At 39.4% G+C, this 14,561-nt stretch overlaps 1 protein-coding gene across 2 annotated transcripts in view; it reads right to left on the bottom strand.

Moving 5' to 3' along the window:
* The window catches only part of TTC39A (tetratricopeptide repeat domain 39A), a 48,654-nt gene that overhangs the window by 26,620 nt on the left and 7,473 nt on the right, over positions 1-14,561 (bottom strand). Inside the window, exons 2-5 of one of the 2 annotated variants that reach the window (XM_075759435.1) lie at positions 10,710-10,814; positions 3,120-3,251; positions 2,367-2,443; positions 1,813-1,880 (exon numbers count right to left, since the gene is read on the bottom strand). In XM_075759435.1, the coding sequence (XP_075615550.1) occupies positions 1,813-1,880; positions 2,367-2,443; positions 3,120-3,251; positions 10,710-10,814 (382 nt within the window). The remainder of the gene's footprint in view (positions 1-1,812; positions 1,881-2,366; positions 2,444-3,119; positions 3,252-10,709; positions 10,815-14,561) is intronic. The other variant, XM_075759436.1, reaches the window with a different exon arrangement.

Here is a 14,561-nt window from a genome sequence, read left to right as displayed (position 1 = left end):
TTAAGCAACATTACCAAGAGTTGTAACTGAGGACAGAAACTATGCACCACAAATGAGCATGTAATTCCTGATGATCTATCCCCAGAGACTTGAATCCCAATCACATGCAAACAAAATAACCACAGAAAAGCATGATCCTGTTTTCCTTTGTTCTGTAGAAAAAGTCAGTTTTTAATCAGCAGCTGGTGGAGGGAGAGGGTACAGCAGACCTTAGAATATGTAAAGGTTCAGTTATACTTTCCTTCAAATGAAAAACGAAGAGGAAAGAAGATGGGTTTAAAATGTTTAAATTCAGAATACTCATGATACCAACAACAGAGATAACCAATGTGAGAATAGTCCAGCCCTTGAAAAATCCTGAGATTAATTTTTATGTGTTTTTAATTGGATTTGGTCATTTACATTAAGCATCAAAACTAATGCACTTCAATAGCTGTTGGAATCAAGTGCTTTTGTTTAATTTTTAAAACCAGTTCATGTGTTCATGAAAAATTAAACACAGAACAGAAGCAGCAGCAAACAGACAGACATTCTTTGTGCAGAAGAGGACAAGAAATTATTTTCTTACTCTTAAATCTCTCATGTATCTATAAACATTTTAAAAAAAACCCAACCCCAACCTGTGAAAATAGTGCTTAAAACCAAGAGACACTGCATTAAACTGCTCATTTCTTAACAGGCACAATGGAGAAGTTTCTGAAAAGCCTTGCTTCCATAGCTTCAGATTTCACCAAAACTGTCCCCAGTGCTAGAGGCTACTCATCCCAAAGAATCCCAAAGGAATATGAAAATAGGTAGCTTCATCTTGGCCATTTCGAAGTCTATCATCTTACCATAAAGTCACCATCATCAGCACTCTAAAAGCCTTCAGAAGAAGCTACTCTGACTACTGGTTTTGCTATGAAGCAATAGTTTCTAGCAGAGGGGCACGGCGGATCGCTGAAAAAGGTTACATGGTTCATAAACTATCATAAGCAACATAAATCAGAGCCCATCTGGCAACTCCCAAACACTATAAAATCACCACCTGCATTTCATTCTCTATCAGCATCTTTGAGCCAAGAAGCAGCCGCCCTTTGTGAATGTGACTTTTATTATCCTCTCCGCACAGATGAGGAGGCCCACTGTCATATAGAAAGTACAGCCAAATCAGGAAGAAAAATCAGTTATTTCAACTATGATTAACAATTTAAATTGCAAGCTGGAGCTCAACTAAGTACTGCTAATGTTGATCCATCAAGCGTATCAAGCTTCATTAGTACAGACAGATAAAATTCAAAGAAGGAGAGCTCCCCTTCTTTTAAAGATAGGCAGCACTGTTTAGCAAAAGGCATGTGTGGAGCCTAATAGCTATGCAGACCATAATAGCTGTTCAAGAACAAACAAGTGAGAAAGCAGCCTTGGGAAAGCAAACACCAGCCTGACTGAAGCAAAAAATCTCTCTTGCATTCCAGCATAGTATAGCTTCAATGCCATATCTCTCTTTCTTTTTTTAATCTGATCACCAACACGCAGTATTTGAAAATCGGTGCTTACTGCAGTTACATTTCACACATCCAAAAGGGATTGGAAAAGGGCATCATAGGGGCTCAGTGCTATGTGTATCGACACAAGCATTTTTAGATAATTGTGACGGATAATAAAAACTTTCTACTATCTCATCAGCACATAATCCAGATAAAATCCAGATGAAAGAGTTAGGTCAAACCATCAGGTCAAACTAGGGTCTTCTACCATTTCATTAATTTTAAGAAAAGAAATCTGTATGGTGTGTACTTTTTTTCCCCCAAAGAGCCAGACAGGAATTCATACCTGGAGGAATGTGAGTGCTGCTCTCTGAAGTAAGCATTCAGCATAGCAAATTTCTGCATGGATTTCCTCTAGCGTCACATGGAGGAGGAAAGAAAACAAATCAGACGAAAAGTAATTAAAAACCACTTAGTCCATTAATATAGGAATAAGATCACAAAGCTCAAACTGAGAAAAATCTTTTCCAAATTTGCTGTAGCGTTTGAGTTCTAGACCACTGAACTAACTCCAAACAGTAATGACATACAGTTACAAAAACTTCACAGGAATTTCTCTGGTGCTTTCCGGGACCAAGGGCCTTTCTAGTCATTTCCCTATTTCTTTCCAGGTATTTCTTTACCCAGCAATTTTTGGAAATGCTGAGTCAGCAAACAACAGAAACAGTCAGTTATTTTGGATGTGGTGACACAGCAATTGCCAAAACACTGATCCGGCAATTTTGGAAATGCCAAATCAGCAATTTTGTCAGTAAACTCACAATCTGCGAACAAGTCTACACAATTCAAATTGCAGAAAAAAAAAAGACAAAACCATTATGCATTTAGAGACAACATTACCTTCAGTAAAGTGTTCAAGGCTTTGCCTATGCACAAGGTTGTTGATAGAATCAGCTACTGTAGATTTCTTCCTAAACCTGCAGAAAAGTCAGTTTGGTCATTGTGAACATGAAGCACCAACAACAGAGAACGGTATCTTTCAGCTGGCCACCCGTACAGTCACTAGCTTACCTCTACTGCTCACCAACCCTCTGTCATCTTAACACATATACAAACTTGAGCACATTCCATACAGAACTTGGTCAGCATGGTCCTCCTGAGATCGATCTTTTACCCTTCACATGTAGAAATCTGTCTTGATGGAGGGAGGGCATAAGGGGGCTTTTTGATTGATTTTGTGTATGTGTGCATGTGCACATGTGTGTACAGGAGTGAGAGCACAGCTGACTCAGAGACAGCTGGCTACAGTACAACCACCGCCAAATGGGAAGATCCTGCAGTGCCTGTAAACGGTGAATAACCTCCAGACACTGCAGAACCGGGGCTACAGACAGGACAAAAATCTAATTCACAAGAAAAAACAAATGTTGCAGTAAAATGAAATTTTCAAGACTAGACTGCTGAAAAGCCTAAGTTATGGGGTCTGACCTCATAACTGACCCTCCTTTGAGGAGGAGGCTGGACTATATGACCTCCTGATGTCCCTTCCAACTTCAGTTTTCCTGTGAAATTACATGTCCTTTTTTAAGCTGTACATCTTTCAAAACTTTCCCATGAAGGGACTATTTATTCACTGAATTGCTCCACACTTACTTTTGACAGGTCGCTTGAGCTTCCTTCATTGTGTTTCCTGCATTCAGTATGTCCTGAGGATCAAATGTCATCATAGCTTGCATTTCCAATATGGTGGCATAAGTCAGTGCATGATACATACTATCTTTAGTTCTGAAAGAAAACAAGATGTAAAGCACAGCTGATTTGATTATATTACTACTTTTAAAAAAAACAATACAAATCCAATTCTAGAAACATATCAGTCTGATGGGAACAAGGTCTAAATGAACTAGAAATCGAACACAAAGGACACGCAAAATAATCAAGAAACACTAACAAATTGAGATTTGTACTGGAAATCATGCCTACAGCTCCAGTTTCAACAGCTATGGTAAAATGCTGCAATTCTGAGCCCAGGATAGGCATTTAACAGACATAAAGCACAGGAATTAAACACGTGGCTAATCATTCAGGAATGATAGAATCATGGGAGGTTTTTTAATGGAGTTTCTAATGAATACTACAACACATGACACAAATCCAGATAGTCATCTTCTATTTTGGGACAGTTACTCAGGACAGACTCAAGGAGATAAGTAACACAATACTATATCCATGGCCAAAGTAGAACCTTCTTCAAACAGATCTTCCCACCAGAAGTGTTCCAGTCTATGCCAAACATTACACCTTCTTCCTCCTCTCCCTTTCTGCCAACCTTCCTCCTCACTTTGATCAACTTAAATATTCTGTGGGATTTCAGATGGTTCCTCTTTTGCAAAAAGCCAGAACCTTTGGCATTAATGCAAGGAAAACAATTAACTCCTACCTGCCGCCACTGCCAGCATCTCTCCTCTGACAGAGGAAGAGTTTATATATTGCAGATGTTTACGGCATTCAGCCAGTACCCACCTGCGTTACAATCCTTTGCAAATGAATCAAAACATCTTCAAACCTAGACATCCAATAAAGACGACTTGGGAGATACACTGAAGGGAAAGCTCAGATGAATTCCTGCCACGGAAACTCTCTGTAGACCTTGCTAATCCACCCCTGACAAATGGCACGACTTAGACAAATACTGCTAAAGAGCAACAATCGCTATTTCAATTACACTTTTAGAATAGATCAAATAGTTCTATATGGCAGAGAATATTCAAAAATATCAAACAAGGATATCCTTTCAACAAAATCTCCACTCTCAGTACACCTATTCTCAATAAGTGTACTTCAGGTATTTGTTTCTCAAAATGAGCCACTTCACTTTCTTTTTCTTCCAAGGAGAAAGCGGTGCGCCAGCAATGTGCCCCTGCTGCAAACAGGGCTGATGGGCTGTGTGAGGGGTGTTGCTGCCAGAGGTGATCCTTCCCCTCTGCTCCGCACTGCTGAGGCCGTACCTGGAGTACTGCGTCCAGTTTTGGGCTCCTCCATACACGGACATACTTGAGAAAGTCCAATGAAGGGCAATGAGGATGATTAAGGGACTGGAGCATCTCCCCTATGAGGAAAGGCTGAGGGAGCTGGGAGAAGAGAAAGCTCAGGGGGTTCCTATAACATATACAAATACCTGAAGGGAGGGTGCAAAGAGGATGGAGCCAGGCTTTTTTCGTTGGTGCCCAGGCAATGGGCACAAACTGAAACACAGGAGGCTCTGTCTGAACATCAGGAAACACTTTTTTACTAGCAGGGTGACCAAGCACTGGCATGGGTTGTCCAGAGGGCTTGTAGAGTCTGTATCCTTGGAGATATTCAAAAGCCATCAGGACATGGTGCTGGGGAACCATGTCTAGGTGGCCCTGCTTGAGCAGGTGACCTCCATTGGTCCCTTCCAACCTCAACCACTCAGATTCAGTGGTTTTGTTTTAGGGGGAAAAGCCAAACTTTAAAGACACCTCAATCCATTTAATTTGTCCTCTGAAAATACACTTGCCTCCCCAGGTTTTGGTACCTGGATTGTATTGAAACACAATTTTAAGGACAATCCTACATTAATCCATGATCTAATAACTCACTGGGATGACCTGGATCCCTTTAAGTTTTCTAACAATTCGTATATTATTATGCATTAATCCTTTTGCTTGATGGAGTAAAACACCCTTAAGTATCCTCAGGAGTCCCCGACATTTGGTTAGTGTTTTCCAGAGCCAAAAAATAACCTTGTCTACACCTAAAGTAACCCCTTCTCAATTACATTATGCAATAAAATCAAGAAAAATTCAAGTGATTATAGGATCCTGGCTTTCTTTGTATATATATTTTTTGAGATCTAGAGATTAAAATCATACCTAGCGTTGGTGTAAATAGCGTTACACAGATATCTGGTGCTTCCCTTGCCAACCTTCATACTAACGACGAAGGGCTACTTTTTCCAATACACCCAGCACAGAGCAGGCTGGCTGTACTGAAGAAATTTGTAGAGTACATCTTTAAACTCCACTACCTCCTGTCTTGGTGGCTGTCCTTAACTCCTAGTTGCCCCAACCCATGTCCGCAGGTTACCTAACAAACTGCCTCTAACCAACATCTAAACCAATCTAGCAGAAAAGTCACTTTGGGAAATCACCTACTGCCGTAACTGCTATGAGCCCCCGACTCTGCTAACATCCATCTCATCTCCAACGTGAGTAGGAAGAACAGACAGATAATAGAGAAATTAGTTTAAAATCCAGTGGAGTCAGGACTGCTCTGGTCTTAGCCTCCTGCATCACAATTCTTTCAGTAGACTGATAATATAAAGTAGGAAAAAAAAAAAAAAAAACAAACAAAAAAACCCATACTATAAATGCCAGCCTGATGAAGTGTTCCTGTTCATTTGATTACTCATCAGCCTCAGTGGGTGCAGAGAAACACACTCATCTCATATTTATTAAAATAAAACCCTTCCAAAGGTTCAAAAATCAAAGCACAGGGAAGGCACTAAAATAGTCCCCTTCCAAAATTTTAGAACTTTGCTTTCAAAATCAAAGCATATAAATATTAAATTCACTGCACTAAAAGGAAAATTGATATTTTTCACATATATGTGGTAAAGAGGGACTTCCTTCTCCAGTAATTTCCCTCTGATACCAAACCACTCCTGCTTTAATCAATGCTTTCATCTACTTTGCTTCTAATATTTAAAGGAGATGATAATAATGTTTATCATTAGTCAACTGGTATTTATCAACACTCAAATTTACTCTTATTTTTTTCCAGCGGCTGGGAGGCGGGTAGAAATGCAACCAACTGTAACACTTATCTATGCTATTTATACTAACCATACAATTAAAGTTGTTAGTTACATCCTGGCATACTGCCAGAAGATTTAAGGCCTGCATTTTATATGGATGGATACAGAATGAAACTCGATAGCTTTTTTTTTTTTTTAACTTCTTTTGATTCCTCAGCAGCACTTTCCCCAGGACACTGCTGGACTTAACAAGCCTTTATGACATAAATACAACTAACATTCTGATTAATGACTTATTCAGCCGTGTGATACCAACTACTGGGATAAGAGGATTATAAGTAATATCTTTAGGCACTTACAGAGTTATGCCACATGCTTGTTCTCCAACTACGGTGCAAACATTATCATCTTGTAGCACCGCCCTTTCTTGAGAGCTGTTAGAGAACACTTCTATTCCTGCTTGAAAACAAGTACCTAACTGAAGACGGTGACAAGTTCTCTCTAGCTGAAGTATGAAAATCAAAAAGGTTGGCTTGTTTTAACCTCAGAATTAACCCAGGGGCTAGAATTTTTTGTGAAAATCCCAGTGCCCAAAATCTTTTTGTGGATCCTTTTACAATAATCCAGCAGGCAGGACACACATCACCAGGTTACAGAAACCCCAGGTTCAAGTCCATGCCCTGATTCAGTATCAAGATGCTTCTAACAAGTGAAAGAAATCCAAGAGCACAGAGTGAGAAAGACCCTCCAAAGAGCAGCGGACAGTTCGTTCATCCAGGTGTACCCAAGTGTCAGAGATTGAGGCCCAAACAGAAAATGCATCAGGAGAATGTGGTCACATGGGGCCTGACGGCTTTCCTCATCCTCGATCAGAACTTCAACAACTCGCTAGACCTACCGTGTGGGCTTCTGTAGAAACTCTCCGTTTTGATGAATTAACATTTTCCAATAAAAACCTGTTGCCTATGAAAACTCCCCACTAGCATTAAGTTTACAACTAGGAAGGACCACTCCAATCAGCCACCAGCCCAGTTCCCTAGTTACCACAAGTGGTCAGACTGGTCTAAGTCCGGTCTAAGCCAAAAAGCTGCCATTCAACAAGAACACCCCGGAGCCTTTTTGGTCTAAGCCACTCCCCAAAATTCAGAATCTATTAAGTTCTTTCAGCTAGGAGGTGAAATCAACAATTAAGTCAGGTTTTGGCAGCAATGTATTTATTTACAAAGACTATAAAAGTTGTGTTCTTCCAGACTCTAGGAATAAAAAGATAACCTCCTAGAAATAACAACATCCTTCATGTTCTTGACATTCTTTACCATAAATAGCTAAGTCGAGCTTTCTGCAGAGCTGTGCATCATCTTTATCCAAACACCGTCTAGAGCTTCACTCTATCTCCAAGTGCTTCTCCTTACTCTTCCACACTCTGACAATCACACACCTTCTTTGTTAGATCTGTTCCCAGAGACAGCTCCTCCACCCCACCCAGCAACCTCATGTTTGCTTGTGTTCCACAAGGGCAAGAACATTTCACACCAGGAAGACAGCCATTCCTTAGTAACCTCTTTAAACTTTTTAAAGATCAGGATACAAAAGATAACAGTTAATATTGTAAATCGGGTTTATATTAAAAATTCCAGTGACAGTAAATAGGTACCACAGAACTACACTATTCCAGTAAGAGTTTCACAAGTAACTAGGAGAGCAGCAACACAATCTCTTCACACCTACCTGAGATACTCCCACATCAAAGGATTGAATATACCTTTCAAATACAGTCATTCTAGAATTAACATTCCACCAAACAACACCAAGTGCTTTTTGGACATTATTTTCAGAATAAAGTCAATTGCCCAGAATGAACCATTCTCATATTGTTCTTACAACACTGCAAGCAGCAACATAGATGTTGCAGCTCATCCAATGATCCAAATTACTCTGTGTCATGAATTTCTTTATTATTTACCATTCTCCCAAGTGATTTGACATCAGCAAACTATCAGGCGATTATGTGATGTTTTCTTTCAGGATAATTATTAAGATATTAAACATTTGTCTTGGGGAAGGGAACATCTCACCAGAGTCAGCTCTTTAATTTATGATTATCTGTTACTACACAAGGGCTAAAATCTAGTCAGCTTTTAATCGATTTACTATATGTATCTCAGGGTTGAGGAGGAAGATGAGATTTTTTTCCCCACTCCAATGACTAAACAGTTTCAGTGTTACTTATTGTCATAGTTAACAGGTTACATATTGAAAAATCACTGCTGTGTTTGGTGACTGAACTTAAGGAATTTCTTAAGAGTTCTTAGACTTAGTGTGAATAGTCCATGTAAAAGATTAATTTAATTAAACTTACTGCAGAAACCACAAGATAATTGGAGCCCCCTATTGTGCAGTGATTGTTAGTGATAATAAAGAAAACTGACTCTAAAACCTAAAAGGTAGCTGAGGAAACAAGAAAAGTTATGTAACACAAAGCAAAAATGCCAGATGAATTTTTTTTTATGAAACCAGATCTGTTCTTTATGATGGATTTGCTTTTCTAACAGGAAAGAGCAAGCTTTACCTCAGCACAAGTCTAGACACCATCCTCAGATATTTATTTTTAAGCTGCTAGGAAAGATCTTCCACTTTTAAATCTCATACATTGCCAAATCTGCTCTCAGTTACACATGGTGCAAATCAGTTGAAAATACACTTATTGTGGAAGCCAAATGTGAGTAATTTAGTGAATCTGCAATAATGTAACACAGAGCAGAGTATGTCCTACAACATAAGTGGTAAAGCTGCAAAATCTATGATATGAAATTCTTTACAAGCATGTAAAAACTGAAAAGTATTTCTTTAAACAAAGATAGTATGTTTATGGACTGTGAAAACCAATTTCAAATCTCAGCACGCTAAAAGGCAACAGTGAGGAAATGATGACTCCTAAAGAAAATACTCAGTATCACCATATGTGCCCACTCTACAGCTCCTGTCATTCCCTAAAGAGATGGAGTGTGTCCATAATGGATATAATCTGTGGGGAAATTAAGCACTCTGTTTCTGCATTACACTGGCAAAGATCATAAATCTGTATTTCCTTCACTGCTGAAGGACCAGAGGAACAAGGGTCTCCTCATAACAACAGGCTAACATGAAAAATCAGTTTCAACATGGTTTTGCAATGTGGAATACAGTCAGGTACAAAAAACAGAGTATCAGCTCATGAAATGTGTTCTGCAGGACCCAGCAAAAGCTGAATGAAAACCATATGCAATAGAATAAAATTGGATTTATAACAGAAAAAAAATCCACAGCCTCACTAGCTTCTGCAGTGTTTTGGAAACCCCCTTCAATAAAATATCTCCCTATTTTATGCTAAGCACCAAGTAAGCAGGGCCTTTATTGTCAGTATTTAATGAAAACACAGATATTCTTCCTAGCATTTCTATGATATCTTCTGATGATATATAAACACAAAGCAACACTGCTGTGAATAAAACCAGTATGATTAATACATCTGAGCCTACAATTTATCATGAATGTCTTTCACAGAGTATACTTACATGGTTAAGCTACAGATTCCAGCATCAAAGACTGAGGCTGATACCTCAGCAAAGCAGATATGTAGTATACATTACAGTTACCTCTGATGCATATCAAACACACACTACTGCATTACCTATGAATTTTACTTGTTTCATATTCCAGTGGCCATAAAGAAGGCATGACATATTTTGCTGATGGCTCAAAAATAAATGGATCAAATTCAGGGGAAAAAGTGTGAATTAACCACAGACTTCAAAAAACCAAGCACAGGTAACTTCAGGACAGAGCATGAAAAATCACAGACATTGTAAAGACACAACAGTTTTTAGAAGCTATTTTATGACCTCACTGCTTGCAGCTGGGCCACTCATTACGTGCTGGGCTGCAATGTATTTAGGAAACAGAGTGCATGACCACAACACTGAATTGCAAAATAAGCTGTGAGAAAGTTTCTGCAAGTGGTTATTTAAAAATAAATAAATAAATCAAACTCAATATCATGTGTCCCGAACCTGGCAATTCATGATCAGTTGCTCATTTAGACAAAAAACTATAAATTTTCAAATTATCACAGTATGCAGAAAAATATGGGAAAGGAGGAAAGAAAAAAAAAAAGTGGCATAAGATAGATTTTTATTCTTCCAGGAGCAAGAATCTCACATACTGTACTACAGCTGAAGGGTTACTTCTTTGGACAACAATTCAGTACTTTTTGTAGTTACTTGTTATTACAATCTTGTTATTTACTCATCAAGCATAAAGCACTTATTCTGTCTTCCCCCAAACTTAACACAATACCTTATCACCCCCTTCTGAACCAAACCCATGCAGCCATATCAACTGTTTACAGAGAACTAGCTGTCTAGTCAATTCTCTTGAGCAAAGAAAAATAAACAGAGGAAAACCAGTAAAAGTAATCAACTTACTTTGCCTGTAAAGAAGCCAAAGCATCCGAGAACTTGTTGTTAAGAAATAAATCCAGAGCTGCCATACACTCATGCAACGCCATGTTGAGGTCTGATGTAGGTGACCTGCCAGAAGAAGAGAGAATAAACTCAGCCCATCTGTTCTCCTTCTACCGGTGCATTAACGCAACATTTGAACTACTCATCTTCAGTTCTAGCCTTATTCCCACGGATAATCTGCTATTCAATTTCTAGTGTTTGTAAAAAATGAAAGTGTCTTCCATTATGTTTGTGGTTGGGTTGTTTGGGGTTTTTTTTTAACTATGTTCTTACTCTGTGACATGTGGAAAGCAATTCAAGTTTTGTACTTTCTGAAAATCAGATAAACTGCACGTGCTGTAATTATGAGCCCGGACACGCAGAAGTTACCATGTGGGAGCGTGGCAATCTGATGAGCTCAGGTATCAGGAACACAGATGTACTGGGTGACAACGCACATCTGACTGCATGCAAGGCTGACAGAGACTACAGGCTAGTGACATTACGATCATGTTGTCACTTTAAGGATGAGACATTGCCAAACTGCATCAGATCATTATACTGACTGCTGCTGGAACATGTGCTTTAGTTCAGCTCATGTTCAGCGTGGTTCCTGACCAGGAAACCATTTGCAGGTGGGTTAAAATTCCACGTTGTGCATGCTCCTGGGAACGTCACTGTCCCTAAGAAGTGATACTGCGCTCAAACAAAAAACCTGCTGCTGCATCTCAAAGTCAGAAGATTATCTCAGCGGCTTACTATGGCTGTACTTGTCTCCTTTACAACATTTAGATGTCAGCCTGACCTGTCACAAGGGTTCTCAGCTGGTCTTTGGGTTACTGGCAACAGGATAATACAGACCAGCTGAATAAGTTTGGCCCAAGTTCACCACCACCAGAGCTGCTGGACAAAAAAAAGACCCATAGAAGAAACAATAAGGCCTTGCACTAACAAAGTTAAGGTAACCTGGCCAATGTCAGGACAGTTGAAACATCTGCATCTAAGGATCAAAGAGCTATACTGTGCTAATATGTTTTGTATACAAGTCTGTACAAAAATAAGCTCCCCCAACAAAACACAAATAAATCCTTATCCTGTTCCTGACTCCCAACAGCTCTAACTGATGTGAACTGTCTTGTGACTTAGAAACTATGTTACTTCCTTAAAAAATGACACAACACACAGCCTGCTGAAAGGAAAAATGGAAAGCAAAGTCCTGGTATCATCTTAAGGAAAAGACAAGGGAGCACAGAACAAACAGATAACATCAGTAATAACCATTGACTGCAGCAATGATTTGTTTTTGTTTTTAAGAATAATGACTGCAAAGAAGAAAAGAGCGTAATTACATATATGAAAAACAGGATTATAAATTTGAGAGGAACATTATATGACACTGTTCATGGCGGCTGTTGTCACTACACTTTATCAGATAACCTGCAAATCATTCTGCACCCAAGAGACTCTCCAAGTGCTTTGCAAACACTGATTAACAAAGTCTTGGCATCCATCTCACACAATATGCAGTATCATGTCTGCCTAACTATTCTGAGCCTTACTTACTGTAATAATTAAAACTTTGCCCATTATTGTTTACACGTATTACAATTCTTACCTGCCTTTTTTAAACCCGTGTCCCTGAACCAAACAGTATATTTAATACTATATAAAACATATTCTCATCTGCTTTAAAATACTTAGATGTTTGTTTGTTTCTTGTCATACAGGAGAATTACCCCATCCAATACAAATAAACCTTTTAAAATATTCCTTTGAAACAGAAAGATGATAAAGGAAAAAACATTGTTGAAGCTCAAAGCACAAATAAGATACATTAATTACTTCACATCTTTTCTGGAATAAGAACTATTAACACAGTGCCACCCTCAGCAGCAGCAAAAATACAAGTTGCACACAGCAGCAAAAATACAAGTTGCACACTTCCCTCAAGCTCCAAGGGAACTTGACATTTAACGTAGTTCCCAAGTAAAGGGCTTAAGAGCTGAACACAATACACACCTTACATAAATGCTACAAATCACCATTTGTTACTGTGAACAATAGGGAAGAAATACTTTAAACTGGAGAGTGCTAAGCATTTTAGCAAACTGATTAGTCATGCTTCAGTGGGCTGCAGATTCTCTCCTGCTTTCAACAGCAAGCTCAGAACTGCCTCTAAGCCAAATGGAAAATGCTGCGCACTGCTACTTACCTTTCTGCTAAACCTTTTGTGTTTTCTGACATAGTCAGCTGTATGCCCACTCAGCATTTAGGCACGATCATCTAGCAGCAGCACTCGGTGCCACTTAACCAGCTCTGAGCGACAGTCACACTGCGCGCGCCGGGTAGGGCAGCGCCTGCCTGCGATACTGTACTCTCTGATTGGGCATTATGGATGATGCGATGAGAGTTATGAGCATCGCTACTTCACTTACAGCATACTACAAATGAGTGATTTGAAAGCCGGCCCGTGACACGTGAAGTTCATGTATCACTGGATACTTACTACTAATACAGAAGGTGCTGGCAGCTGCCAGTGTATCTTTGATCTGCAGACCTGTCTGAAATTAGTAGCAGCATCAGCTATCTTTCATTCAGTACAAAGTAGGCAGAAGTCAAATATATCTGTAATTACAGATCTGAAACAACAAAAATTACTGCGTGTGACAGTGGACCACATCAGAAACCTGTGAACCAGAACGGAGAGTCAAATGAGGCCAGCTGACATGCAGGAGAATTGAGGTGTTAATTGCTGCAAGTGTGTGAGAAGCAGACAGGCTAAAGAGATGAGAAAGTACTTCTCCCTGACAAGGATCCTCTCCAAAACAGCCTTCAATCCACCAGCCAAACTGCTGCTTCTTGTCGGTTCCTATAACTTTGGGAGGCAGTGAGACTTTACACGTTCTTTGTAAAAATCTCTCTTTTAATGTCAGGCAAAATTACGTGGGTTGGCATAAACAATTGAATCAGTGGAGTGAGCTCATTTGGCTGATTTTGCCCAAAATAAAATAATGTACGCTCCCAAACTGCTTTGCTGGCACGTCAGCACTGCTGGTCCTGTACGTAAGAAGGGCAGCTACCAGCAGTAAGAACAGTCATCTCATTATGACAGCTGGACTGTGGAAGTTGATCAGCTATGATTTAATTATCTAAGTTAGTTTCTCCAAGAGCATCTAATGTTAAAAATTATATATTTCTTTTCTCCTATATCCGGTCTTCTTTGTTAGATTACACCAAGCAGTACCAATACTAAAGACATAACTGCTGAAGGAAGACCCCAAAACGATCAACAAGCGAGGGATAATTTCAGGAAGATACTCTGAAGCCATTAACATACCTGATTAAATCTTTTGCTGTTTTTATGACATCCTGTACAGGAAAAGCCTGTGCTGCATTTGGTATAAAAATTATTGTAATAGATCCACAGGCTGCCGCATTAACGACTCCATCACATGTTTGTAACTGCACTATGTACCTGGGCCACAGCAGGAGATAAAAGACATTACCGGGTTTTTTTTCCCCCCAGTTGGGAGTAAGTACTGCTTACAATTTAAAATTAACTGGGGTGCTTCCGTGGCAGGATCATGATCCCTCTGAAAAGATTATTCATCACTCTCACTAGCTGTTTCTACGGTTTCTAATTAATACTGTATTTCTCCAAACGGTCTTAAAGTTCTGTACGGTAAAGGCTCTGGCTCTTTCTGCCAAGTTCAAGACTTGAGTTGGAGCGTTTTTATTTGAATACCGCTTTTCTGGTAACAATTAGATGCTCAGACAACCTTCGGCATGCAACCTCTCTTCCCTCACATGTACCAATGTTTTCTTTTAACTAAA

Source organism: Balearica regulorum, chromosome 8, assembly GCF_011004875.1.
Source record: "Balearica regulorum gibbericeps isolate bBalReg1 chromosome 8, bBalReg1.pri, whole genome shotgun sequence".
In the NCBI taxonomy this organism is placed as follows: domain Eukaryota; kingdom Metazoa; phylum Chordata; class Aves; order Gruiformes; family Gruidae; genus Balearica; species Balearica regulorum.
The sequence above is the reverse complement of the archived record's forward strand: the minus strand, read 5'-3'. Positions and strand labels throughout refer to the sequence as shown.